Source organism: Danio aesculapii, chromosome 23 (assembly GCF_903798145.1).
Source record: "Danio aesculapii chromosome 23, fDanAes4.1, whole genome shotgun sequence".
NCBI lineage: Eukaryota > Metazoa > Chordata > Actinopteri > Cypriniformes > Danionidae > Danio > Danio aesculapii.
The window spans coordinates 31,045,019-31,072,929 of NC_079457.1; the positions used below are offsets into that span (position 1 = coordinate 31,045,019).

The window sequence follows — 27,911 nt, forward strand, 5'->3', positions numbered from 1 at the left end:
CACAGCAAGAAGGTCGGTGGTTTGAGTCCCAGCTGGGCCAGTTGGCATTTCCGTGTGGAGTTTGCATGTTCTCCTGTGGGTGAAGTTTGTCTTGGGTTTCCTCCGGGTGCTCCGGTTCCCCCACAGTCCAAAGACATACGCTATAGGGGAAATAAACTAAACTAAATTGGCCATAGTGTATGTGTGTGTGATTGAGTGTGTATGGGTGTTTCCCAGTACTGGGTTGCAGCTGCAAGGACATCCGCTGTGTAAAACATATGCTGGATATGTTGCAGGTTAAACTCGCTCTGGCAACCCCAGTTTAATAAAGGGACTTCAATTACCCTTCAATTTTGTCCAGGCCAGTTTCATTAGTTTGCTTTATTTAATGCGTTTGTTGAACCACAATTTTGGATATTGTATTGATATTTTCATTCATATTTGATTAGTTATTACTTTTCTCAAGTTATTTTAGTGATCACTGTAGTTTTTTCTTCAATGAAAGGGTACCAACAAATTTGTTCATGTACAGTTGAAGTCAAAACTATTACCTGTGAATTTTTTTTTCTTTTTCAAATATTTCCTAAATTATGTTTAACACCTTTCACGCGTGAGTTTTAAATACTCCAGCTGACTCTCCTGCGTGAGTTTTTTTATGTGACCCTTACTTAGAATCCATTGCGTTCAAAAGTTCCCATGGCGACGTGTCAAGTTTACCACGTGACCCACCAGCCCCAGTAATCTAGTTTATATTATATTTTGTTTCTTTTTGCTCTTTTCTGTAAATTTTGACAAATGTTCTGATTCTATTGTGAAATGTGTGATACTCTGAGTCTCAAATATGTGATTGAACATATAGTTTGTCTTATAAACAGCTTAATAATGATCATATTATTTGTTATATAATGGGTAATGGGCACCGCTGTTGTTGCTAGAAGGGATACAGCTGCAATCTAATGTTAACCAGAAGTATTTATATTATTTATTAAATTATGCATTAATTGTATTTTATTAGCTAGATGGTATACAGCTAAGGATACTCACGTCAATATAGCATAATCTAATAAAATTGTATTTTATTATGCTACAAATATTGTTTTTACATAACCGTGAGGGTTAGGTTTAGGGTGGAGGTAGGGGTAGACACTAATAAATTAATGCATAATTTAATAATAATATTAATACCTCTTGTTAACTTCTGATTGCAGCTGTATTCCTTCTAGCAACAACCGCAGGAGAGATCCAAGTTGCTGGATTTACGCCATGTTTATTCATAATTTTCTTCCTAAATACATGAATGTGACTTATTATTGTCGTCTTCATAGACATCCGTGTGTATTTTACCAACTTTAAATGTATATTTTGCTTGTAGTTATGTGTATTGGAATGTCTGAATCCTAAAATAAATGTTATTTGTTTAAAAGCACGGATAAATTGTGATTTATGTCAAGCACTGCACACCTCTTTTTGTGCCTCAGCGGACACTGTCAGATTTGAATTTTAGCAGTTGATCATGTGTGCTCTGAACGTTCTAATCACACCAGTGTAATCGTATGCTACCAGGACCAGCCAAGGCTGATCACATTGGTGTGATTATATGCTTGAAAGGGTTAACGGAGCAAGGAATTTTCCACTGTATTTGCCATAATATTTTTTTCTTCTATAGAAAGTCTTATTTGTTTTATTTTGGCTATAATAAAAGCAGCTTTTATTATTTTTAATGGTAAATATTGTTCGCCTGCTTAAGCAATTTTTTTGATTGTCTACAGAACAAACCATCGTAATACAATGATATGCTTAATTACCCCAACTTGCCACATTAACCTAATTAACCAAGCCTTTAAATGTCCCTTTAAACTGCATACTAGTATCTTGAAAAATGTCTAGCAAAATATTATGTACTGTCATCATGGCAAAGATAAAATAAATCAGTTATAAGAAATGAGTTATTAAAGCTATTATGATTAGAAATGTGTTGAACAAATCTTCTCTCCATTAAACAGAAATCAGGGAAAAAAATATACAGGGGGGTAATAATTCAGGAGGAATTTAGAATATCTAAGCATTTATTTCATATTCTGCTAGTTGTTTGTTGAATCATTACGTAACGTAATCCTCTTAATTATATGCATAAATATTTCAATATGACGTCTGTTAACACTCATTCCCTCTCCTCTCTCTATGATCTCCCTCATTTCCTCCTCTTTTTCCTTTCTCTCTTTCATTTTACCCCAATATTACAGCCATCAATCATGCACATAACTATATAAACAACACAGAGCCAAGTCTCACCTATGAGCAAGACACTAAACAGTTAACAGGGCATTTCATTCAGCCGCACACTAAACCCTGGTGTTGATTTACAAACACGAGTAAACTCTCTCCCACACACGCTGAATAAATACGGCTGATAATCGAGCTGTTCTGTGTGGGCACAAACCAGAGGCCGAGTGCTAGTGTTTATTACTGTGCTGGAATTTTCCATTACCCGTGATGAGTTCAGCGCAGTAGGGAGCTGTGATATGGCCCAAAGAAGTGTTTACTGTGGGATTCGGCCTTGCTGAATAGAAAGAACGGCTGCTTAGGCTTAAGGAGAGAGCAAAGCAAGGCCCACCTAACAGATGTGTGTTGTTTATGTTGGTGTGAGAGAGCACTAAACATCTGGATTTACTTGATGTCTTTGGTTTAAGTCGATCCAAATCTTAAAGTAAGCGTGAAACGGAAAATTGGGTTGTGGGTGGGGCTTTCATTTGCACATCATTCCCTTATAGCAAACTAACGGTTGGAGAAGGTATTACTATGCAGTTACTATGGAATCCCTAATGTGGACGTCAACAGAAGGACAGCCACCTTAAACGTGGAAGAAAATTATCAATATTTAATTGAAGATTATCAAAACAATCCATTTTTTTTCATAGATTAACAATGTGAGCTAGCAGAGTAAGCATTGTAAATTTAGATTTCATGCTAACTTTAAGATGGGTTTTCATTCAGCATTGTGAATGAACTTTTGAATTGTGAGTTGTGAAAGTAGGAATATTACATACATTACACATATAGTTCACATATCATGGGTTCAAGACAAACTGGGAAACTGGGGCAAATGATCAATTAAAATTAATGGAAGTTGCTGCAACCAGGAAAACCGATGTAGCTTTATTTCTCTACATATCTTCAAATAAATAACATATGCAGTAACAAACAGAGTCGTGTGATGTTGCTTTCTGACATTTGATGTTTGTGGACATATTTGTGACACTGGACTAGGGCTGTGTGATTAATCAAAATCGAATCGCAATCGCGATTTGAAATGTTGCGATTAGCTAAGCGCAAGAAGCTACGATATGAAATATATATGTATTATTTAATTTCCCCCGCCCAGGGCATATACGTGACTACCGTCTGTGTGTGACAGTCTTACTAGCCAATTGAGTGAGAACAGTTTCGTTCTGCCCAATTGCGCAACTGAACTATGCGGAAAACCCACAATAAAACAAACAAACAGGAAAGCGCTGACAAGTGGGATGATGGCGTCTGCTGCTTCAGAAGCATTAATAGACTGATTAATATCAAAGAAAAACAGAACATCGATAACATGGGAATATTTTGGTTTCAAAGTCACAGACACCGAACAAAAGCAGGTCATTTGTAAGAATTGTTGCGACAGCATAAGGTAATACAACCAGCACCTAAAAAAGCACCACAGGCGGCTATAAGAGGAGTGTCTTGCTAAAATGTATTGCCAGTGACAATCTATTAGCGAACAACAGCAAAGTGCAATTTCAGAGTTGGTTCAGAAATGTTAGTTTGCTGAGTGTTCTGTCTTTTTATAATTATTATTTTTTTGTTTGTATAATAAACTATCTCCCTAATTTGAGTTTAACTTGTTTACAGAAAGGTAAGGTCATTTTATTTGTGGCTCTAGAGAAAAGTGAAAACAAATTTGAATAAAAGTTGGAGTTAATATCTTTTCAGTTCCTTTTTTAACTAACACTCACTGCATTTTAGCAGTAAGAAGCTACGATACAGATTATTGAGCTGAAGCTTAACTACAAAATTAAATCACAAATCAAATCGAAATCGCAATATCTGTCAAAAAAATTTGCAATTAGACATTATCCCCAAATCACACAGCCCTATACTGGACCACTGGTCTATATGTTACATTCCCACTGTTATATTTGTGGGAATAGCTAAAATACATTGTACATTGCATTTTGAGCCAATACATTGAGACAAAATTACACATTTTGATTTGCAGATTTTAATTTTGCTTTTTATATATATATATATATATATATATATATATATATATATATATATATATATATATATATATATATATATATACATATATATATATATATATATATATATATATATATATATATATATATATATATATATATATATATATATATATATATATATATATATATATATATATATATATAAACTTAATAAATATATAAAATATATTGTAAATATATCAAAACTTATGTTTTGTTTCGTAATATAAATTGCTAAGAACAAAATTTGTCTGATTTTAAAGGCGATTATCTCAATATTTTGATTTTATTTATGTTTATTCAGAATCCAGATTTCAAATAATTGTATTTTGGCCAAGTTTTGTCTAATCTAATTAAACCTTACAGTATATCAATAGAAAGCCTATTCATTCATATTTCAGATAATGCAAAATATGAATTTCCAAAAATTCATTGTCATGTATGTATTCAAGAGAAGAGAATCATGACTTTCTGGGAAACTGACACAAAAAAATAAGTATAATTTTTGTGTGTTTCTCTAAATGCAAATGAACTTCTGCTTCTTCCTCTGTTTGCATAAGAGGACGGTCCCTTTACATCTTGTGCCTTGCTTACTCTAGCAACAAAAAACAAAATGTGTTAGTTTAAACCCTTTTTTTGCACACAGAAAAAGCTGTCAGATAGTACATTACATGAATTATAAACTAACCTTTTTTTAAGGTTAACTATCAAATACACACAAGTTCATGTCAAAGGTAGCCGTGTCAAAAGTAATTGTTTCTTTGATGCACCACAATGCAGACTCTGACAGTTCGTTATCGATTCAGTAATAAATCATAACTGGTTATTACATAATGCTGTCATTTATCACGTATGCGCTATGTATTCTTGTGTGGTGAAGTAAAATAAAAGAATTGTGTATGGAAAGCATCGTCAATGCACCGGGATATCAAATTAAACCAAATCAATGAGGTGATAGTCGTTACCATACCAACCCGTGAGATCAATATAGGTTCACACCCCTAGTCAAAAGCACACAACAATTCACGTAAAGTTTGTGTGAATGAATGTAAACAGTTAGGGAATAAATTTCATGAGTATCAGCATATTAGACCGGTCAAGCAGCATAATTTGGATACTGCTTGAGAGGGTTGCAGTTCAATAAACTTAAGCTCTGACCACATTAGTTCCCAAGCGAGCAGTAATGGAAGCGAAAGCAGAGATTGATTATTGTTATGCGGGTTTCCCAGTTTGTGATGTAGGTTGCGCAAAAATCAACAGCTTGTTGAAATTAGGGTGCTTTCTCACCTAAATGTTTTGAAGCTGTCTCGTTTGCCCAGTTAGCAAGGTTCGTTAGGCATATGTGAAATCCACAAACGCACTCGGATCTGCGCCAAATTAATCGGTTTGAGACCACTTGAATAAGGAGGTCTTAGCTCGATTGAAACGAACTCTGGGGCGGATTGATTGTAGTTAAAAAATGTAGTTCATGGTGTGTTATGGTTAAGTAGGCTAATAGCCATATATACAGCTATATGAAAAGAGAATTATGATTATGGCAGGTTGTTATTCCTACCAATAAATGTGGGTTTCATGTCGAGTATGAAATTGAAAGCATGCTGAAATATTAACAAGAGCTGTTTAATGTTTTTTCCATATTTTAATCTTATAATATTTTGTATTAGGCCTATTGTTTTGTCAAAACAATAGATCAAAATTTATCTGCTTCATGATCTGGCTGCAGCCTCAGTTTATCTGTTATTTCTCTTTATAATTTAAGCCAATACTCCATAATTCTGCCTAACTTTTTTTTTTTTAGATTAATTGATTCAATACATCGATTTTTATTTCTTTATTTTTTTTTACAATTTATATTTATTGACAATGTCTTATTGCTCATCATCATAAATTAAAAAACGATGTATGACAGCTGAGCAGAATCCGTGGGACTCTAAACAATAAACTGTGAAACCAACGTTAGGAGAGTTTACTCGCACGTGACTGTTTCAGCACTTTTGATTCATTTAGAAACTTTGCGGTGTGAAAGCGAACCGGCCCAAGAACAAAAATAAACATTGTAACATTATCAATCCCTGTTTCAGAACAAAACAATCTAAGGGTGTGAAAGCACCCTTAGACTGGCGCTTAAACATGAACATAAAAGCCTCACTACACAAACAGCTTTTGACTGGTTTATTTCATTAGAAAACCTGTACACATGTTTGATTGTCAGAGTACCAACTGCAGGGTAAACTCCGACACTATGTAAAAAACGCCACACTGTAAATGCACGGTTACTGTTTATGTACTATCCTAAAATGCACATTAGAGTATGTGGATGGAAAATAGCTAAAGGTTTAGAAACCTAATCTCTCTCTTTCTCTCACTTTCGTTTAACAGGAGTCCTTCTGGTCATGCTGATAAAGAAGTAATGGCCGCCACCGTCCTGACCACACTGTCCACCAGCCCGTTGGTGCTCAACCCTTCCTCCAGCACCTCAGGTTCAACTCCGCACTCTCTAAATTTTTTTATCTCTTCTGTGCTGCCATACTAACGCTCGTTGCCTTGTTAAATGTTAGTTCTCAGAGAATCCATGTTGAATGGCGGCTTGTCAAACAAGCTCTAAACTTCTTGAAGTGCCCCAAAGGGCTCCTCCTTTCTTTGTTTTCAGTTGTTTTAAATAGAAAACAGCTCTAACGAAGTGTGTGATTTGTTTGTCGCCAAACAAAATAACAAAAATAGTGGTTGATTTTAAACACTGACTTCTAGTGAAACCAGTCCATACCATTTCAAATAGTCAAATGGACAATTATTTAAATCAGTTTTTCATATTAATCTCTGATGATTTTAAACTGTAAACGTAATACATTAATAAACAATGCCTGTATTTTGCCATTCAAATTAATATTATTTTGCATTTATTTATATTTTTGAATTATATTATGGGACCTTGATCTCTGCCCATCATATTTTAGAGTTTTAAACATTTACTTTTACTTTTTGTGTGTGTGGACACCCATACATTATATTGTTTCAAACTATCAAAAAAGTCATTTGTGTAGTGTAGAGGTACATTTTTAAAACTAAAACACTAAAATATAAAATATTATTAAAAATTATAAATATATACATTTTCTAAATATAAATAAAGGGCTCTATTTGAATGATCAAGGCACAAAGTCTAAAGCGCATGGCGCAAAAGCATTAAGGGGGTGCATTAAACCAATCAGAGTCTCATCTACCATTCCCTTTAACAGTCAGTTGTGTCGCGCCATTGGCGCATTTGCTATTTACATGGCAGACTTTGTAAGTGGAAAAACTGAACGCTTCACTAGCGAGAATACAGTTAAACAGAGCATCTGCAGCACGAGGACAAAGAACGAGCCTCCTCCGTTCGGCCTCTTTACTTTCGTGGAGTAAGGAAACGGTGTTGTACACACTCCACTGAAGACATCCATTAACCTGCATATTTAATTTTGTTTGTTAAGCGCAAAGATTTGTTTCAAAACTATTTCTAAACTCAGTTCTAATTTCCAGCAAACGAATAAATGAACAATAATAATGAAGTGTGGTCTAAAAACTGAGTTAAATCCAAGCACACGTCCTATTCTTATGCTCATTCAGTGATGCATACGTCTCCAAAACCCAACAGGTGGACAAATCTAGACTTGTTTTTATTCAACCAATTATAAAAATGCATAAAATAAATAATACTGCTAATAATAATAACATTATACAAATGCAAATTGTCATGAATAAACTGAAAAAAGCCCCCAGAGGTAAAGGCATGGAGGCAGTGGTTTTTATATTTATGTAGAAAATAACAATTTTTGTAACATTTTAATCCTTTAATTGTTTTCATATGTAAAGATATTTGTGTATTGCTGTACATCCTGTGTGTATTAAACAATGTGTGAGCATTTGGACCTGCATAGACACATAACTAACGCGTTCTGTGCTGGACTTTATGGACCAGCTTTTAATTAGTCAATGGTGCAGTCTATTTCAGTTCCTCAAAATAGCAACACGTCAACAATGCTATTTAAACAACGTGGTGCAAAATGTGAAAATTACAGTTGCACTGGTCTGAAAGTAGCAACAAATCGCGTCACACACGTCTTACGCCTTTTTGCGCGGGGTGTATGATAGATCCCATAATGTACACACATACATTAAACACATGTAAACACATACATTATATTGTTTCAAACTATGAAAAGTCATTTTTAAAGTGCAGAGGAATATTTTCAAAACTAAAATTATATTTTCAACTCTAATATATAAAACGTATTATGAAAAAATAATAATTATGTACAGTTTTAAATGTAATTTAGAACTAATAACATCAGTTAGTTAAACCTTTAAACAATAAAGTTGTCAGAGCAAAGAACAAGGTCTTATAATGCAACTAAAAAGCATTAATAAACAGAAAACACATTAATTTAATTAAAAAAACATGTTTCTTTTACTAATCATTAATTTTTAAGTGCATTCAAATTCCTAATGTATCTTTATACAACCTGTTATAATTGTCCAATGTCTGCATACCCTTATCAATTTAGTAGTTAGACCAGCTGTATAGTCATTAATATGCAAATTGTAATTTTTTTATGAGCTCATGGTTATATAACTCTATATAGGCACAAAGATCTCTGAACAGACAATTTTTGCAGCTTAGTTTCTCAAAGTTGTCTGTGTAGACATGAGTTTTGCATAAATATTAGCATATGTCTGCTTGGTCATCATACTCTTGTTTCAAAAGAATAAGAAAAAAAGCTGTTTCCTATTTTATGTCCCCTTTAGCATGATGAAAGGATACTCGGATTACCATCTGAATGGGTTTGTAAGTGCAGCGACTGGTCTTTTCTTCAGCTCATGGCTTCCAAAACCAAAAATATGTTTCACTGAGTTTCAGATGAAAACACAATAGAGGGCTTCAGTTCTCTCACTGATGTTTGAATCAAAAGCCTTTGTCTCTAAAATAAATAGTTTGTCAAAAAATTCAAATGATTGTCATTATTGAATCCCTGACACATATTTGTAAGTGTTCTGACTTAAATTTTGTAATCCTGTCCCTGTTAACCATGGAATTGGACTAGAGATTCATGAAAGAGTCATTTGCATGAACTGAATCATCTTTATTTTTAGAACGCTTTTACAATGTAGATTGTGTCAAAGCAGCTTAACATAGAAGTTCTAGTAGATTGAAACTGTGTCAGTCTAGATTTCAGAGTTGAAGTTTCACTGCTGAAAGCCCAAACACAAAGAGCAAATCCATCAATGAGTCCCAAACCTAGCAAGCCGGTGGCAACATTGGCAAGGCACAAACTTCACCAATTGAGGAAAGTGAAGGAAAAAACCTTGAGAGAAACCAGGCTCAGTTGTGCACGACCATTTCTCCTCTGGCCAAACTTCCTGTGCAGAGCTGCAGTCTAGCTATTGCTTTGAGCAGTGTAACCAAAGATTGTTCGCTTTAAAGAGCAAGATTTGAACATTACCTGGACTGTAGTGAAAGCATTTTTGTGTTGCGTTGGTTCTGACCTTTTCAGAGATTCTTGAAGTGAATGAATAGTGAGTTTTCTTAAGCTGTGTGTCACATAACAGCTGGTGTCAGTCCGTAGTCCCTTACATTTGTGTGCTGGAAGAAACAGACTGTTTTAATGGCTCCACTGGATCTATCCATGAATGATTTTCTCCCCGCTTGTTCCTTCGTTTTTTAGTATCCGACCATCTCTGATTTTATGTTGTATTGTTTTAGTTGGCCAACTTTACATCAGTGATGGTTTTATTTACTAATGCATTGCTATTATGAAAAGGAAAACGTGAAGTGAATCCTTTCAATGTTTGCAAAAATACTTAATAAAATGTAAATTCATCAAAAGGGTAATTTTATCAAGTTGTCAGAGCAGCTGCAGAGATGGGTAGAGTATGCAAAATACATACTCAAGTAAAAGTAACAATCTTAAAAGTTACTCGAGTAAGAGTTAAACAGTATCTGATGAAAAAATTACTCAAGTAAATACTGTAGTTACTAGTTAATAGCATATATATATATATATATATATATATATATATATATATATATATATATATATATATATATATATATATATATATATATATATATATATATATATATATATATATATATATATATATATATATATATATATATATATATATATATATATATACTACGGACAATTTAGTATGAGGCGCTGTATAGGATTTAAATCAAACTTCACTTATCAACACATACATAAAACACGTGCATATACACCTATAAATTACTCGCATATACACCTATATTATTGGATGTTCAAAACAACATATATGAAACTTGCGCATATACATATAAACTTGATGCATGCATACGCCCACATTAACATGCACATACATAAAAACTCCATCCTCGCATAAACACCCACATTAACACGCACATACATATAAACTTGCTGCATGCAAACACACCTATACACAGTCGCATATACATATAAACTCGATTCCCGCATAACCACTCACATTAACACGCACATACATATAAACTTGCTTCATGCAAAAATACCTGTACACACTCACATTAACACACACATACATATAAACTTGCTACATGCAAACACACCTATGCACACTTGCATATACATATAAACTCGATCATTGGATATGCACCTAAAAACTCTCACATATGAATGTAAACTCTGTGTGCAAACATACAAAATAAATTCACAATCATATATACAGTTAGTTGTGTATATATGTACATATATACAAGTGATTTCACATGTGTATATGCATAAATTCTGAGTGAGAAAGGAAGTTATTTCACTTGGAAATTAAGTAGTTTAATTTCAACTTAAAAGTCCTTTGAGCAAAATGAATAAGATCATTATTTGTCATCAATCTATGTCATCGCAAAGCTTAGGAAACAGAAATAATGCAATTAATCGAGGAATCACATCTGTTTAATAATGAATTAAAAAAATATAAAAAGATAATGGTAAGGAATGCTCCTGCAAAATTAAAGGTTTATTATGTAATTAAAGTATTGGAAAGCTATGGGTGTAATAAATATAAGGATGCATAAGTAATTATTTAGAATAAACTATGTTTGTTTAATATTAGTTTTATGTTTGTTTTATTATTAGGGTCACTATTCGTCATGGGTTACGATACACACTTATGTCCAGTAGGAGCAGGAATGCTCTTTTTAAGTGGGTTTTCCTCTTACTAATAAATAGGCTAATGCACCAAAACGCTGGATGGCAGCCGCTGTAAAAAAATAAGTAGTAGTTATTAAAAAGAAACGGAGTGTCCAGAGGGTATGTATAGCTGGTTCGTGGGGGTTAACTCGACCAATGTGGTGAACAGAGACTTTTAATCAGTGCTATGCTGAATAATTAACAATCAAAATGATACCAAAATCTTGCAATTATGACATCCACATTGTAAAAACATATAAAAAGCTTAATAATTATAATAATTAAAAAAACAAAACAAGAAGGGTATAGGCTACATCAACATTTGCAATAGAAAAGAGGAGTTTAGTTGTTTAAGTATATTCATAGTTCTGGTTGCTTTTCAGCTTGAATTTCCTTAAAGGGTTCTATCTGTCCATTTATATTTGTGTATGTAATTAGCTAATAAAATAAAAGGTTTAAAAATAAAATATTTCTTATATATTTTATAAAGTCTAGTTATATAGACTAATATTTGATATAATTTTATATAACATATGTTCATAATTTAACAGGTTTAATACCTCTATTGATCACATTCTATTTCATAAGCTTTGCAATATCCATTCGTAATAAACATGTTTGTGAATTTTATTTTGTATGTTTGCACGAGTGTTATTTGGATGTTTATTCACGCATTTAGTTTAGGCATTTGGCCTATAATATGCCAGTATAGGTGTGTTTGCTTGCAGTGAGTTTGTGTATATGCGTGTGTTGTTGTGGGTGTATTTGCAAGGAGTTTATGTCTGTGCGTGTGTGTATAGGTGTGTTTGCATGCTGCGAGTTTATATGTATTTGCGTGTTAATGTGGGTGTTTATGCAGGAATCGAGTTTATATGTATATGCGAGTGTGTATAGGTGTGTTTGCATGCAGCAAGTTTATATGTATGTGCATGTTAATGTGGGTGTTTATGCGAGGATGGAGTTTATATGTATGTGCGTGTTAATGTGGGCGTATGCATGCATCAAGTTTATATGTATATGCGCAAGTTTCATATATGTTGTTTTGAACATCCAATAGCATAGGTGTATATGCGAGTAATTTATAGGTGTATGTATATTCTTGCTTATATTCTTTAGTATCCCATATTTACCATTAGCCGCGTTTCCACTATCGCGCCTAAAGTGAGCGAGCCAGGGCGAGCCAAGACCAGTCGCGTTTCCACTATCACTTCCGGGGCGTAATCGGGCCAAAGCGGGGCTTCCTTGGGGCCAGCGTCCGGCCTTTTTCGGCCCGCCGAATACCTTGGGCCAAGGAGGGCCAACTGGGGCTTCGGGGCGGGGTTACGTACAAAGGCAGAGTTTTCCTGTCAGGTAAAGAGGAGACAAGATGCTTTCTTCCCTTACATTTGTTTTGCTATCGTCGATCTCGTCGCTCGGCTGCTCTTTTGCGCCTTGCAGCCAAAATCTGTGTTCGAAGTAAATGCCGCCGAACTCGAATGTCCTTATCCAGGGATCGCTGTCTGGCCTTACACCAACAGACCACAAACAGTAAAAAAGCAATCGCTTCGGTGTTCTCCATCTTCCAGCTCTGGTAGTGATGCCAGGTTGTGTTTGTGGTTATAATTTGAGTTTTTTGTTCCCGCTGAAGTGGGCGGGTTGTGTGACGGGTTGTGTGACGTTTGATTCGGGGGACGTTCTGGGGGCGGTGTTTGCGTGACGCGCTGCGAGCAACTAGCCCGACAGTGGAAACGCGACATGATTTCGGCCTCATTTCTCAACCTCCCGGGCTATTGGCCCGGCCTGGCCCGATTAAAGCCCTGGCTCGCACTGGCCCATTAGCCGGAAATGCGGCTAATGATAAGGTTCAAATTGGTATAATTTTGACACTTGCCACTGCGTGTTTTTTTCAGGTTGGAGCTGTAATTCATGAATATGTTGCAATGTCAATTCTATGTACACCGTGCATCGCATTATCAAACTATTCTTGTTGACAAATTGGAGTGAAAACATAGAGTGAACTTGAGGTCGCGGGCGACCTGGTCCGATCAGGGCCGGCGTGTCCATAGAGGCAACCTAAGCAGCTGCCTAGGACGGCAGAATAGTGAGGGCAGTGTCAGCGAATCCCCCAAACCCCGGTCCTCATTTTCGCCCGCAACATCCCCCAAACCACCCAACCCCCGACCCCCAGGTCTTAACTTTCATCTGCGACCTACCCCCTGGTCCTACCTTTCGACACCCAGCACCTATCCCCTCCACTCCTCACTTTGCGAACCAATCACTTCCGTTTTCACTTTGGGGTTGAGGGTGGAGTGATCGTCGTTTGCCTACCCACTCATTACTACCCACCTCTGAGTAGCTGAATGTGGAATTGGTAACCTAGTAACCAACAGTAAACAAAGCAGGCATAAGGGGGCATTCCCATATATATCTGTTTAAAAGTGTGTGGAAATGAGAATCCCTTCACTTCACTGAGCATCACTTCTTTCTCTAGGTTCAACACACTTTCTCTCACACTCATGGCATCTGTCATTGCTAGGGAACTATAAACCATTCTCTCAGAGGATGGCAAACTTACACAATTATGTATATAAAAAAGAAAATCTAACACGGAGAGTCTAAAAACCGTTTTGTATGAGGAACTATTTTCTTCCACCATTCATTCACATCTGCAGCTGACGTCAGAACAGCAGAAACCATTTCTCATTCACAAACGTCACTTTAGAGCTAGTGTTTGAATGAATCTCTAGTGCAGAGATGCACAAAGTCGTGCCTGCAGGCCAAAGTTGGCCCATGGTAACCCTTGGTTTTTCGCTCGCCATCGCAACTGAAGAGAAGGGGAGAATGATGGAAGTTGGTTGTGGTGAATGCCTTTGACAAACCCCTTGGTGGTTTCTTTATTTAATTGAGGAGCTACAAAAAAGCCAACTAAAGTTAAATGTTTTATGTGAATCAGGCTTTTGAAATGTAAATACTGAGCAAATCAAGGCAAAGGCAGGAGCAGCTCGACTAGTGTAATCAGTATTGAGCTCCATTGTGTTATAAATGGGATTGTTTATGTTTTTACTATAATAAGTTGATTATAAAACGTAAAAAATTATACTGCATCATCATTTAAAATGTTTTAAAGCAACTTTTTCTAGTTATTTTAAAATAATAAGCAAATAAATGAGCAAATTTAATGTAACACCGTTTGGTATATTTAACTTTAGCCCACAGCCCTCAATCAAGTTTGGATTTTGGCCCTTTATAAGAAAAAGGTTTTTAAAAAAAAGGGCGCCCCTGCTCTAGCGTAATGTCTAAAGTGATGACAAAACAGGTGATTTTGCTGACAATTTAAGACTATAAGGCTGAACGGCATGAAATGCCATCAGTCTACAGAGATTTCCCAGTGTTTCTCTGTTGCAATCTGGATATCAAACTAATTAACCCTAAAAAGCCAAAGCAAAGCAAAGCAAACACTAGCAGATTACTATGGTATAAATACAGCACTACAACATATAAAAGAGAAAGATTAACTTAGAAAGTCACTTACCAGTTTTGTAATGATTTGATCTGCTGTACTTTGAAATTACAATGAGTTTTTCTCCCCTAAGGGCTTATTATACGCTCTCTGTCACCATCTTGTGGCAGAGCGTCAATCGTCTTTGCTCTGTTCAGTATGACTTATGGATGATGAATGCCCATGCGCTGTACAGTATGTCAAAAATTATAAATATTTAAAATAGGCACTGTCCTTATAAATAAACAGCATAGTTGCAATCTAAACAACTACTTTTTCATCTTACAAGCCTCAAAAGTACATTATGTTGTCCAACAACTGCATTATTTGTCAAACTGTAGTGAGTTTATTGATCTGCTGTCACTCTATGTGGGCGGAGTAATACAGAAGGGTGAAGAGGCTGTACAAGTGCTGTTACTGCAGAATATTGCATGGCTATCAGCCAATCAGATTCAAGAACCAGACATAACTGTTGTATAAATATATATACAGTTGAAGTCAGAATTATTAGCCCCCCTTTGAATTTTTTTCTTTTTTTAATATTTCCCAAATGATGTTAAACAGAGCAAAGAAATGTTCACAGTATGTCTGATAATATCTTTTCTTCAGGAGAAACTCTTATTTGTTTTATTTTAGCTAGAATAAAAGCAGTTTTAATTTTTTTTAAATCCATTTTAAGGTCAAAATTATTAAACCCTTTAAGCTATATATTTTTTCAATAGTCTACAGAACAAACCGTCGTTATACAATAACTTGCCTAATTGCCCTAACTTGCCTAGTTAACCTAATAAACCTAGTTAAGCCTTGAGAAATATCTAGTCAAATATCATTTACTGTCATCATGGCAAAGATAAAAATAAATCAGTTATTAGAAATGAGTAAAACTGTTATGTTCAGAAATGTGTTGAAAATATATTCTCTCCGTTAAACAGAAATTGGGGAAAAAATAAACAGGTTAGATCTTCTCTTTAAAAACATTCTGACACAATTCCTTCATGTTGTTCCAACACAAAAGTAAACCTAATTTTTTGAACAAAAATTTAAGTGTATTCATCAAAAAATAATTGTTGTCCAAAAAATTCACCAATTGTTTTAATTCAGCTCATTTTAAATAAGTTGTTTGTACAAGCAGCAGTGTTTATAAATGTGAATGAAGATGTATAAAAATAAGATAAATTTTTCATTAGAAAATTCGACATTAGTAAATAATTTTTCTCATGTTCATACATCTACAGCTCATACATTTCTCTTTAATATAGATGGTTTAACATGATAGCAGACATCCTGAAATAATATCACATCTCATTACTCTTGCCTGGAGGACAACCTAAGTAAAAAAAAAATGTGCTTTCACAACTCTCCCATTGCTATTTAATCTAGGACATTGGTCTAGGGATTGGGTTTTATGTGTTTTTCATTTGCGCATTGTCATTTTTTAATATCTTTAATGCAAACTCATTGCCCTTCTGGGAAATTAAAGACTTATTGTTCTGTATCATGGTGGCTGCACAAATAAATGAGTACAGTCTCTTCCCTCCACACCGACAAAATAGACAGGGACATATAAATGGTGACTCCTTGTAGTTCTGTGATTTAATGACTACACTGTTTCCCATACATTGATTTATTTTTTAGCAACACAGTATGAATACTGAATCCCACAAATGGTTTTGACAGTTCCTGTCAGTTTAATTGCTAGTTTGTACTGTATATACATGTGCAGCATTGAAGCGCACAACAGTCGCTCAGAGATCTCAGGTACACTGAAATCTACTCTAAATCTAGATGGTTGAGTGTATAATTGCATAGGCTACACTACCTGACAAAAGTCTTGTCGCCTATTCCCGTTTTAGGAACAGCAAATAATAACTTGCCTTCTGGTTGATCATTTGGTATCAGAAGTGGCTTAAATGAAAGGCAAAGACCTCTAGATAACGCTTATTTTACCAAAATAAAATATGATCATGCCTTCATTTTGTATTATTTAATTAGGACAGTACGGTCTGACTTTGCTTAGACAAAAGTCTTGTCACTTAACAGAAATAATGTACAGAATATACAGTCATGGTGCACTGGAAACAGAATGAATTTTGTGTATGACTCCCATGAGCTTGGACGACTGCGTCCATACATCTCTCCAATGACTCATATAACTTATTAATAAAAAAAGCGTTCTTGCAGGACTCCCAGAGTTCTTCAAGATTCTTTGGATTCATCTTCAATGCCTCCTCCTCCATCCTACCCTAGACATGCTCAATAATCTTCATGTCTGGTGACTGGGCTGGCCAATTCTAGAGCACCTTGACCTTCTTTGCTTTCAGGAACTTTGATGTGGAGGCTGAAGTATGAGAAGGAGCGCTATCCTGCTGAAGAATTTGCCCTCTCCTGTGGTTTGTAATGTAATGGGCAGCACAAATGTCTTGACACCTCAGGCTGTTGATGTTGCCATCCACTCTGCAGATCTCTCGTATGCCCCCATACTGTATGTTACCCAAAACCATAATTTTTTCTTCACCAAACGTCTGATTTCCGTGAGAATATTGGCTCCAATAGGTCTTCTGCAGTATTTGTGATGACTGGGATGCAGTTCAACAGATGATTCATCTGAAAAATCTACCTTCTGGTATTTTTCCAAATGATCAGCTAAAAGTCAAGTTATTATTTGTTGCTCTTACAAATGGGATCAACATCAAGACTTTTGTTAAGTAGTGTATAGTGTGTCATTTGGGAAGCAACTAATATTTGATGTCAAAAATTAATGAAACTAAGTTGCCAGTGTGTGTGAATTCCCACCTGATCTACCTTACATTAATAATGCATATGTAAATCAAAAACAAAAAAGAGAAGACATTTTCTGAAGACTACTACAAGCACACAGTGTGACAAGTAAAATCCACAAATAAACATTGTGGTATTTCCACATTCATAACTTTTATTTGCTTTTCAATAACTCATTATGTATGTATTTGAAGTGCCTCCACAAACATAGAGCAGGTCTGTGGGAAACACTGAACTCACAGTGTCAGGTTTACTCCTATTTACAGCTCATTCTTCCAAAGAATCACCTACTTTTGACAGGATGAGACTGTCTGATGAACTTAAACAGTCACTGACCACAGTTTGGGCTCATCTGAAATAGTTTAGACCACTGATGTGGGGGAAAAATAAAACAATTGTGTGGCAAACCTTATAGCATTAAGGCCAAAACTACTTACACTCAATTACTTTTGCTGCTTCTTTAAACTACTTCATTAAAATGAGTTGAAAATACAATTCTTAAGTTTATTTCGGACAACTTAATGATTTTTTAAAAATTTAAGTCGATTGAACATAAAACAATTAAGTTAACTTAATTTCTGTCAGGACAACTTGAAGGAATTGTGTGGAACCCAGCCTTTTTTACACTGTACGTCTTTCTTGTCACAATTGAGCCCAACATTCATTCATTCATTGATTTTCCTATGGCTTAGTCCCTTATTTATCCGGGTTCACCACAGCAGAATGACCCGCCAACAATTCCAGCCGCAACCCAGTACTGGGAAAGCACTGAGCTCAACATTTAACCCTTAAATCAAGCTACTCCAGGTACTCTATTCCTCTAATTAGTGCACTGTAAGTCACTTTAAATGAAGAAGCATCTGCGAAATGACAAGTGTGCACATGCTGGACCACAATCCTGAGAGGTCAAGTGTCATGAAATAAGTATGAAATGGCTGCTTGAGGTCATATAAGGTCAGCACCACTTGTGCTGTTTCTCAAGAGCGTGTGACATGTTTTTAAGCCAAGAGACTTTGGCTGTTTAAGTTTATTTGTTTAAGGACGTCAATGGTTAACGTCAGCTGAATGGTGTGGCTTATTCTTTTGCAGAGCTCAACCTTATGTAGCGGTTTAGTGTGTGTTTGTAATTCTTATTGTTTTTTTGTTTTAAGCTATTTATTGATATGGTATTAAATATATACTCTATCAATTAAATCTGTGAAGTAATAGTTATGTACACAATAAAAAAATATGTTATTTATTTATAAAATGTTATAATAAAATATAAAAAAAATAATAGAATATTAAAAAAACGTTTTTTAACTGTATTTCAGAAAAACAAGGAAAAAATTTCAAATATAAACGGTAAAATTCTGTCAAATTGTTTTTTTTTTTCAGTATACTTGTAGCTCATTACCAGAATTTTACAAAATTATTTGCACTGCCAACATAGACAATGTATTGTTTCAAACTGCTAAAAATATTTATTAAAGTTAAGTGAACACTCCACTTTTTTGGAAATATGCACATTTTACAACTCCCCTAGAGTTAAATAGTTGAGTTTTACCATTTTTGAATACATTCAGCTGATCTCCGAGTCTATCGGGAGCTATTTTAGCTTAGCTTAGCATAAATCATTGAATCAAATTAGACCATTAGCATCTTTCACAAAAAAAATATTTTGAAAATGTTCCTATTTAAAAGCTTGACTTTTCTGTAGTTACATAATGATGCCTCTAGAGATTGTGCAGCGCCATTTTTGTGATCCAAGTCCTGTGAAGAGATGATGAAACCATAGAGGACATCTAGAGGTATCCATAATCCTGGACCAGGCCGTATCCTGAGCAGATGCTGTGGCGGTCATGGAGGAGTGGAGAGCAAGATTGATTCCTGAAAGACCCCAGTGACAGACGAGGCTCTGCATTGATCCCATGGGCCAGCCTGAACATCTGCCGAAGACCTACTCACACCTGCAGCTTCTCCATGATGGACGTTCAGCATTCTCTAGCCTCCGGTACCTTGACTGAAGCTCTGCACAAGAAGTTTGGCCAGAGGAGGAATGGTCGTGCCTAACTGAGCCTAATTTCTCTCAAGGTTTTTTTTTCCTTCACTTGAAGTTTGTTTCCTTGCCACTAGCTTGCTTGGATAGGGACTTGTGGAGCTGCGCATCAATGGATTTGCTCTTCAGTGTTTGGACCTTCAGCAGTGAAGTTTAAACCACACTGAACTGAACTAAACTGAACTTTAACTCTAAAAACTGGACTGACACAGTTTCAATTTACTAGAACTTCTATGTTAAACTGCTTTGACACAATCTACACTGTAAACGCGCTATAGAAATAAAGATGAATTGAATTGAATGCTACTGGTCTAATCCAATTCAAGGGTTTATGCTAAGCTAAGCTAAAAGTGCTCCCGCCAGGCTGAATTGATAAAAAAAATGGTAAAACTCAAATGTTTAACTCTAGGAGAGTTGTGAAATGAGTTTACTTCCAAAATACCTGGAGTGTTCCTTTAACCCTTTGTTAAACCTTAAACGAATGCCATGGGTTTTTAGCGATCTGTGATTTTGTTTATTACCCTCTCCCTCATTTTTTTTAAGTTATAAAGTTGAAGTTTAAGTTCTAAATCTTTTTTTAGTATTCCTCAATCTATTCATCATTAAATAATATAATCAAATAATAGAAAGTACAACAATACTAATACAAATGTATGTTTGATAATTTTTTTGGTAAAACATAAATATAAGTATATTATATATATATGTATATGTTAAATTTAAACATTTCAGTATCTGAATTTTAAGTAAACACAGTCAGAAGCAGTAATTTACCTGTGTTTTGTAGTCATTCAGTGTATACTAGGTCATGTGTTGCAATTTATAAAACATTTATTTGACTACTGATGCCACAGGCAGCAAAACAAGCTTTGAAATGAATGTCTATCATGCGTCGGTGAATTAACACAATGGAGTTACACATTACAGTGGCAGTGTGTTGTTTGATGTAGATCCACGGTGTTGCTTGCAGCTCAAGTTGTGTTTTTTGTCTGCCCACACAAATTACTATGTGACTGAAGAGTTAAAAACAAGGAAATAAGGGAAGACATATCAATATTATTCACACTGGGGTGTGATGCTAATTTTCCTGGATTCCGTGAAAGAAAGGATATCCAAATGAAAGCTATGATTTGCACTCTTTCATGGAAATTGACCTGTAGCCTCTGAATGAAAAGGACAGATCATTACACTGGAGTATAGTTCTAATATAGTGATACCATTTTGAGAAGAACATAGCCTTTACTATTGTTAGTAATGGATTACAAATTGTGATATTTTACTTTATATACATACAAAATTGAATCTCTTTTGTTGTTATTCAGTTGTTTTTATAAGTGTTATATTTGTACATTTTGTTATCTATTTTTTTAAAATGTTTTCTTGCTATTTAGTAGTTACTTTGTGTTTTGATTATTGTTTTTTTATTTGAAATGTTGTTGTCGTTGTTGTTTTATTGTTTTTTGATTCTTTATTTTGTTTTTATTTTTATTTTTGCATTGCCTTTTTATTGTCTATTTATTCATTCATGTTTTTCCCGTGTTTTGTTGTGTTTTGAATTGTTTACTTTTAGCTTTGTTTAGTTTTGCTTATTTTGGTTTTTGTGTTTATCTTCTAGTTTTGTTTAAATTTAGCTTCACTTTTGGATTTTGTGCTTTTGTGTTTTTTCTGTTTTATTTTGTTCATATATCAGAACCCCTAGTAATTCTTGGAAATTTGTGGACTATTTTGCAATAATAAAAATTAAGCTTTATTTTGGTCTCTTGTCAAGACAAGATCTAAAACGGATCTAAAACGGTAGGGATTAAGCCTACGGAAGGTTGTATAACTTTTATTTTTGTCCAGGAACTTACTTTCTCTCTCTGAGATTTCACTCCCCGGAACATCTGACATCATGTACCTCACACATAGGAAGTATATTAGGGCTTCCCCTACCGTAGTACACCTAAAACACGGATTGCCGTAAAACTCGTCAATAGCAGGGAAGCATTTTCTCTTGTTAACTGCAGGGAAAGAGTTAAATGAAATCATTTATCAATTTGACATAAAACCAGCCATACATTACATGTAAAGCACAAATAATGTCCTTCAATTCGGTCACGTCCAGCAGCCATCATCCTTCATCCAATCTCCATCATTGTAAGCTGCTTGCTTTTCTGTCTGTTCCATTGCTTCGTTTGTTAGATGTTTGCTCCCACTTTCCTTTGCAGTCTAAAGCGCTTCACATGTATTGAACTTCACATGTATATTACTCTCGCTTCACTTGCGTCTGCTTACTGCACAGGCTGCAAAACAATTCTGCCCCCTTCTATGGAATGTAGTAATTGTGAGGGCGCAGGTGAGATGTCATTTTTCAAGAAACACTCAAGCACATCACATGCGCAGATCATCATATGCAAAGTCACGTGAAACAATTCATTGCAAACTGAAATAGATATAATTTGATTATATGGTTTGGAATTGGATGTTTTATGAGATTATTTATATTTTTTGTAATTATTTTGTGTATAATTAAGAATTTTGCAGGATCGCTAAAATTTGCGACTTTTTGTTGATTTTGTGTTGAATTCAGCAATCGCAAAAAACTAGAGGGTATGATTAATACACACATACAGTACATATACACACAAATGCAGTAGTCAACATTTAAAGTGGATCAAAATCTTATATAAAACCATATATTTGTATACAGTGCATCCGGAAAGTATTGATAGCGCTTCACTTTTTCCATGTATTTTTTATACTACAGCCTTATTCCAAAATGGATTATATTAATTTATTTCCTCAAAATTCTACACACAATACCCCATAATGACAATGTGAAGAAATAGTTTTTGAAATTGTTGCAAATTTATTAAAAATAAAAAACCTGAAAAATCACATGTACATAATTATTCACAGTCTTTGCTCAATACTTTGTTGATGCACCTTTGGCAGTAATTACAGCCTCAAGTCTTTTTGAATATGATGCCACAAGCTTGGCACACCTGTCTTTGGGAATTTTTGCCTGTTCCTCTTTGCAGTACCTCTCAAGCTCTATCAGGTTGGATGGGAAGCGACGATGTACAGCCATTTTCAGATCTCTCCGGAGATGCTCAATAGAATTTAGATCTTGGCTCTGGCTGGGCCACTTAAGGACATTCAGCGAGTTGTTGTGAAGCCACTAGATATTTTGGTGGTGTGCTTTGGGTCATTGTCCTGCTGGTAGATGAACCATTGCCCTGGTCTGAGGTCAGGAGTACTCTGAAGCAGGTTTTCATTCAGGATGTCTCTGTACATTGCTGCATTAATCTTTCTCTCAATCCTGACTTGTCTTCCAGTTTCTGCCGCTGAAAAACATCATGCCACCACCATGCTTCACTGTAGGGATGGTATTAGCCTGGTGATGAGCGGTGCCTGGTTTTCTCCAAACGTAACGCCTTGCATTCACTCCAAAGAGTTCAATTTTAGTCTCATCAGACCAGAGAATTTTGTTTCTTGTGGTCTGAGAGTCCTTTAGTTGCCTTTTGGCAAATTTCAGGCAGGGAGTGGCTTCTGTCTGGCCACTCTACCATACAGGCCTGATTGGTGGATTGCTGCACAGATGGTTGTCCTTTTGTAATTTTCTTCTCTCTCCACAGAAGAACACTGGAGCTCAGGCAAAGTGACCACCAGGTTATTGATCACCTCCCTGACTAAGGCCCTTCTCCCCTGATCACTCAGCTTAGATGGCCACCCTAGGAAGAGTCCTGGTGGTTCCAAACATCTTCCACTTACTAATGATGGAGGCCACTGTGCTCATTGGAACTTTCAGAGCAGCAGAAATTTTTCTGAAACCTTCCCCAGCCTTGTGCCTCAAGACAATGCTGTCTCGGAGGTCTACAGACAATTCCTTTGTGTTCATGCTTGGTTTGTGCTTTGACATGCACTGTCACCCCTGGAATCACCTGGGATCAGTGGAAACAGAATGTACTGTGAATACTGATGTCCATGTGATTTTTCTGATTTCTTATTTTTAATAAATTTGCAACAATTTCAAAAAATATTTTTTCACATTGTCATTATGGGGTATTGTGTGTAGAATTTTGAGGAAATAAATAAATTTAATACATTTTGGAATAAGGCTTTAACATAAAAAAGTGGAAAAAGTGAAGCACCATGAATACTTTCCGGATGCACTGCAGTATACAATATATTGTTATATATAGTTTTGTGTGTACTTATACAGTTGAAGGCAAAAATATTAGTCCTCCTGTGAAATTTTCATTATAGAACAAGGGAATTTTCACTGTATTTTCTATAATATTATTTTATTCTGTGGAAAGTCTTTAGTTAACCCAAATAAAAATATTTGTTTCACTTGTCAACAGAACAAACCACTGTTGTCCAACAAGTTGCCTAATTATATAAACTTGTGTAGTTAGCATAACATTGAAAACTTTAAGCTAAATACTAGTAGCTTGCAAAATCAGTAGAAAAATATGATGTACTGTCACTGTAAACTAGTTATTAAAACAATTATGTTTAAAAATTTCTCTATTAAACAGCAATTGGAAAATATGTATTTTTAAAAAGTAAAAAATTCACAAGAGGGCTATTAATTTTGAATTCAGCTATATGTGTGTATTTTTGTCTATTGTTTTATTTTCATTTGACTCTTTGTTTCTATTTGCTGTTGACGTCTCCTGAACACATGTGTATCTTGTCTGCAGGTGTAGATCTGGCTGGTAAAGCCTGGAAGGAGAGTCTGTCTGCCAGCTACAGCAGCTCCACCAGTGGAAACTGGAGTTGGGACGCCAGTGACCAATCAGTGCCCTCCACGCCATCGCCGCCTCTCTCCAATGACACGGGCAAGAGCTTCCTGCTGTCCTGTCAGAGCGATGACAACAATGAGGAGAGCGAGAGCACACACTTCCTGTTTGAGGACCCCATCCCTCGCAAACGAAAGGTAAGGGTCAGGTCATATGAGTGAAACACAAAGAGTGGACTATAGTAACCTTAAAACGCCATGCAGTGTTGCAAACACACAGTAAAGATCAAGTTAAGAGAAGAGCCTATAATTAGTCCTAATGCTTAGTCCTGTTTGAAATGATTTTCAATTGAATAAAAGAGCAGTTTTCAAGCACAATACATACAGTTGAAGTCAAAATTATTAGCTCTCCTGTTATTTTTTACTTTTTAAAAATATTTCCCAAATGATGTTTAACAGCAAGGATTTTTTACAGTATTTTCTTTAGTATTTTTTTCTTCTGGAGGTCTTATTTTAGGTAAGGTCTTGTTTTATTAGAGAAGGTCTTGTTTTATTTTAGCTAGAATTAAAGCATTTTTCTTAAAAATCATTTTAAAGTCAATATTATTAGCCACTTTAAGCAATAATTTATTTTTTCCATCATTATACAACGATTTGCCTAATTACCTTCACTTCTATCAAACCTAATTAACCTAGTTAAGCCTTTAAATGTTTTGCTGGTTGAAAGTCTCTTTACAATCCAATAGTACTGATCAAAGTAATTTATCTAAATGTATTGATATGTATTTTTATATTCTGGGTAAGGCATAAGACTAAAAAATGTTCATCCAATTAAATATTGTCGGGCCGATAATTCTGATAATTATCCCAAACTGTCTGTCAGCAAATGTAGATTTGAACAACTGCGCACCCGTTCACGCAGATTTGCCAGTAGTTCGTGTGCGGTCACGTGGACACGAAAGACAGCGCTAAAAACAAATGCTGAATCAAAACTTTTAAAATCCTGAATCAATATTGGAGTTACTTTTGCACGCTGGAGGAAGGACGACACCATGGCTGAAGTATTTCTTTTAGACAGGTAATGTTATGTTTAACACTATTTTAGTCCCCCAAAGCTGATGTAGATTCTGTTATTTTATGAATTGGTTATCTGCACAGAAGTGTTGTTCCGCCATTGAAATCTTCCAGCGAAAGATTTATGTGACTATTTTCAGTTTCATAAGGGACCTTTTTGCAGCATCAATAACAAAACAAAAGTAAATAGCTCTATTCCACCTAGTCTGCTTTTCTTGGCTGAAGTTGCTTTTATATTCACTTTGGTTCATTTTTGAACAATGTCAACCTGTGACGCGCTCCCTATATTGTTTACCATGCTACTCTGAATATTCACTCTGAAATGGCATGTAAGTATGTCTTAGTAATAAATGTAATTCCTGCAGCCCGCCAGCAAACCACTATGCATACTGTAGTTTCTTTAGGACAAAGCATGAGAGAGAGAGTGAGACTGATGAGAGAGTGATGACAAGTTTTGCCTGCTAACTACACTACTGAAAATGTACTAGATATAATACAGTTTTTCGTTGGGAATTGTAGTATTATAAAGTTTTCTAACTGGTGAATGACATGATCTAGTGAGGCTCTGTCATCTTTAATGTGCGCATTCGCGATTTCAGGAGGCATAGCTTTAGGCAACAGGGGAGGGATTGTATTTAAAAGATATTATGCTAACCGGTTACACTGTTAAAAATTTTTCCGTTAAAAAACAGTAAGTAACTGGCAGCATGGTTGCCAGCAAGTTACTGTTAAATTAACAGCATCTTGCTGTTGCTCTGTAAATGAACAGTAAAATACTGGCAGCTGCAGCTGTTATTTTGCAGTATGTTGCTGTAAAAATACATGGACTACATTGATATACACAATACTCAAGTGATCTCATTTTGTTCACTGAAAGCGACTGCCTCAAATTGGCTAACTGCTGTATGAGTTTATGAAGTAATGTGCTATATATGCGTAGAAGCGTTCTTATAATGATAACTTATTTTAGTTAATTACAAAAGTTCCATTAAACCCAAATGTCTTAAATTTCCCAACAGCACACATACATGTAAAGCTGGAATTACCAGAGAGATTCTAACTGCATTAGCAACAAAACAGCCACTATTTTCAAATAAAGAAACATGCAGAATAACGTCAGCAGTTCATTGTTCATCTTTGACTCAAACACTGGCTCTACTCTCCTCCACAACAGTGACACACAGAAGAAATTTGCTTCAGGTTTTACAGTAAAATACATTTTTTTCTTGATTTTACGGTAAACTACTGGCAGCTGGGTTGTCAGCAATCTACTGTTTTTATACAGTCTACCTCCGTATTTTAAATTAACATTTTATTACTGTTAAAATGCATTTTTACACCGTGTTTTTACCTCTCACACATTTAACACTTTAAACCCCAGGGCAAATACCTCAGTTTAATTGAACACTTCCGAGTGTCCGCAATTGAATTAAATGAATTAATTAAATGACTAATTAAATGATAATTGAGAATTTGCGATGAACGAATGAAGAAATACTGAAGGAAAAAAACAAGAACAGAACATACAAAAAACTACAACTGCAGTCAAAGCTTGGTAATGAAATAACCTAAAGTACAACAAATAAATAAATCACTAAAATTATCAGCAGATGATTAAACAACTCCACAAACATCATCACCAGCTACAATTATTACTAAAACATTTATTTTTGTATAACATCTACTAAAGTTCTTTTGGAGATAAAAGTTATCATTTTAAGTCACCATCATGGATGATGAGCCCAACTAAAGCACCATTCTTAACATTAATTTATCTTGGCTGCTGCAATTGTTAAGAACTTTGATTAAAAAGCTCTTTTGATATGTCAAGCAAGCCAAAAAACTAAATAAGATCCGGTGATGTTCACTGTTTTTAATAAGGCAGAACCTGTTCTAATTTAATATAATTTAATTTACTGCTCCTATCCAATGTTTAATTTATTGTTAAACGTATTATAACTTGCCTGTATGTGCATTGAGTTCTGGAAGTTTTTAAGAATATCTTGGATGAAATCACTTTGCTCTGTGATGTTAGTTGCACTCAATGAGACATCAATAATCTGCGTATGAACCTCAACAGTGACAACTAACAAAATTAACAGATTAACTCACAAACATCTCAAACAGGCTACTGAAAGTCTAAACATAAACAACAGCAGAATCAAACGCAAATGAAGAAAACTGTAAGACCATTATATATAATTTATTCATGCCCCAATGCATGCTGGGATTTATGTACAGTACCACACCCAGCATGCATTGCGGCATGAAACATTTTAATTTTTACCATTGTTGAGGTACAAGGTCTGATTTATGAGGTCTGAGTGTGTCTTTGTAATAACTGAACTGTTTTTGTATGTTATTTCTTTAC

At 35.2% G+C, this 27,911-nt stretch overlaps 1 protein-coding gene across 1 annotated transcript in view; it reads left to right on the forward strand.

Annotated features, from left to right (window-relative positions):
- slc2a4rg (SLC2A4 regulator) overlaps positions 1–27,911 on the forward strand; it is a 158,316-nt gene that overhangs the window by 112,021 nt on the left and 18,384 nt on the right. The window contains exons 3-4 of the mRNA XM_056449649.1: positions 6,648–6,748; positions 24,429–24,664. Of these exons, the coding sequence (XP_056305624.1) occupies positions 6,648–6,748; positions 24,429–24,664 (337 nt within the window). The remainder of the gene's footprint in view (positions 1–6,647; positions 6,749–24,428; positions 24,665–27,911) is intronic.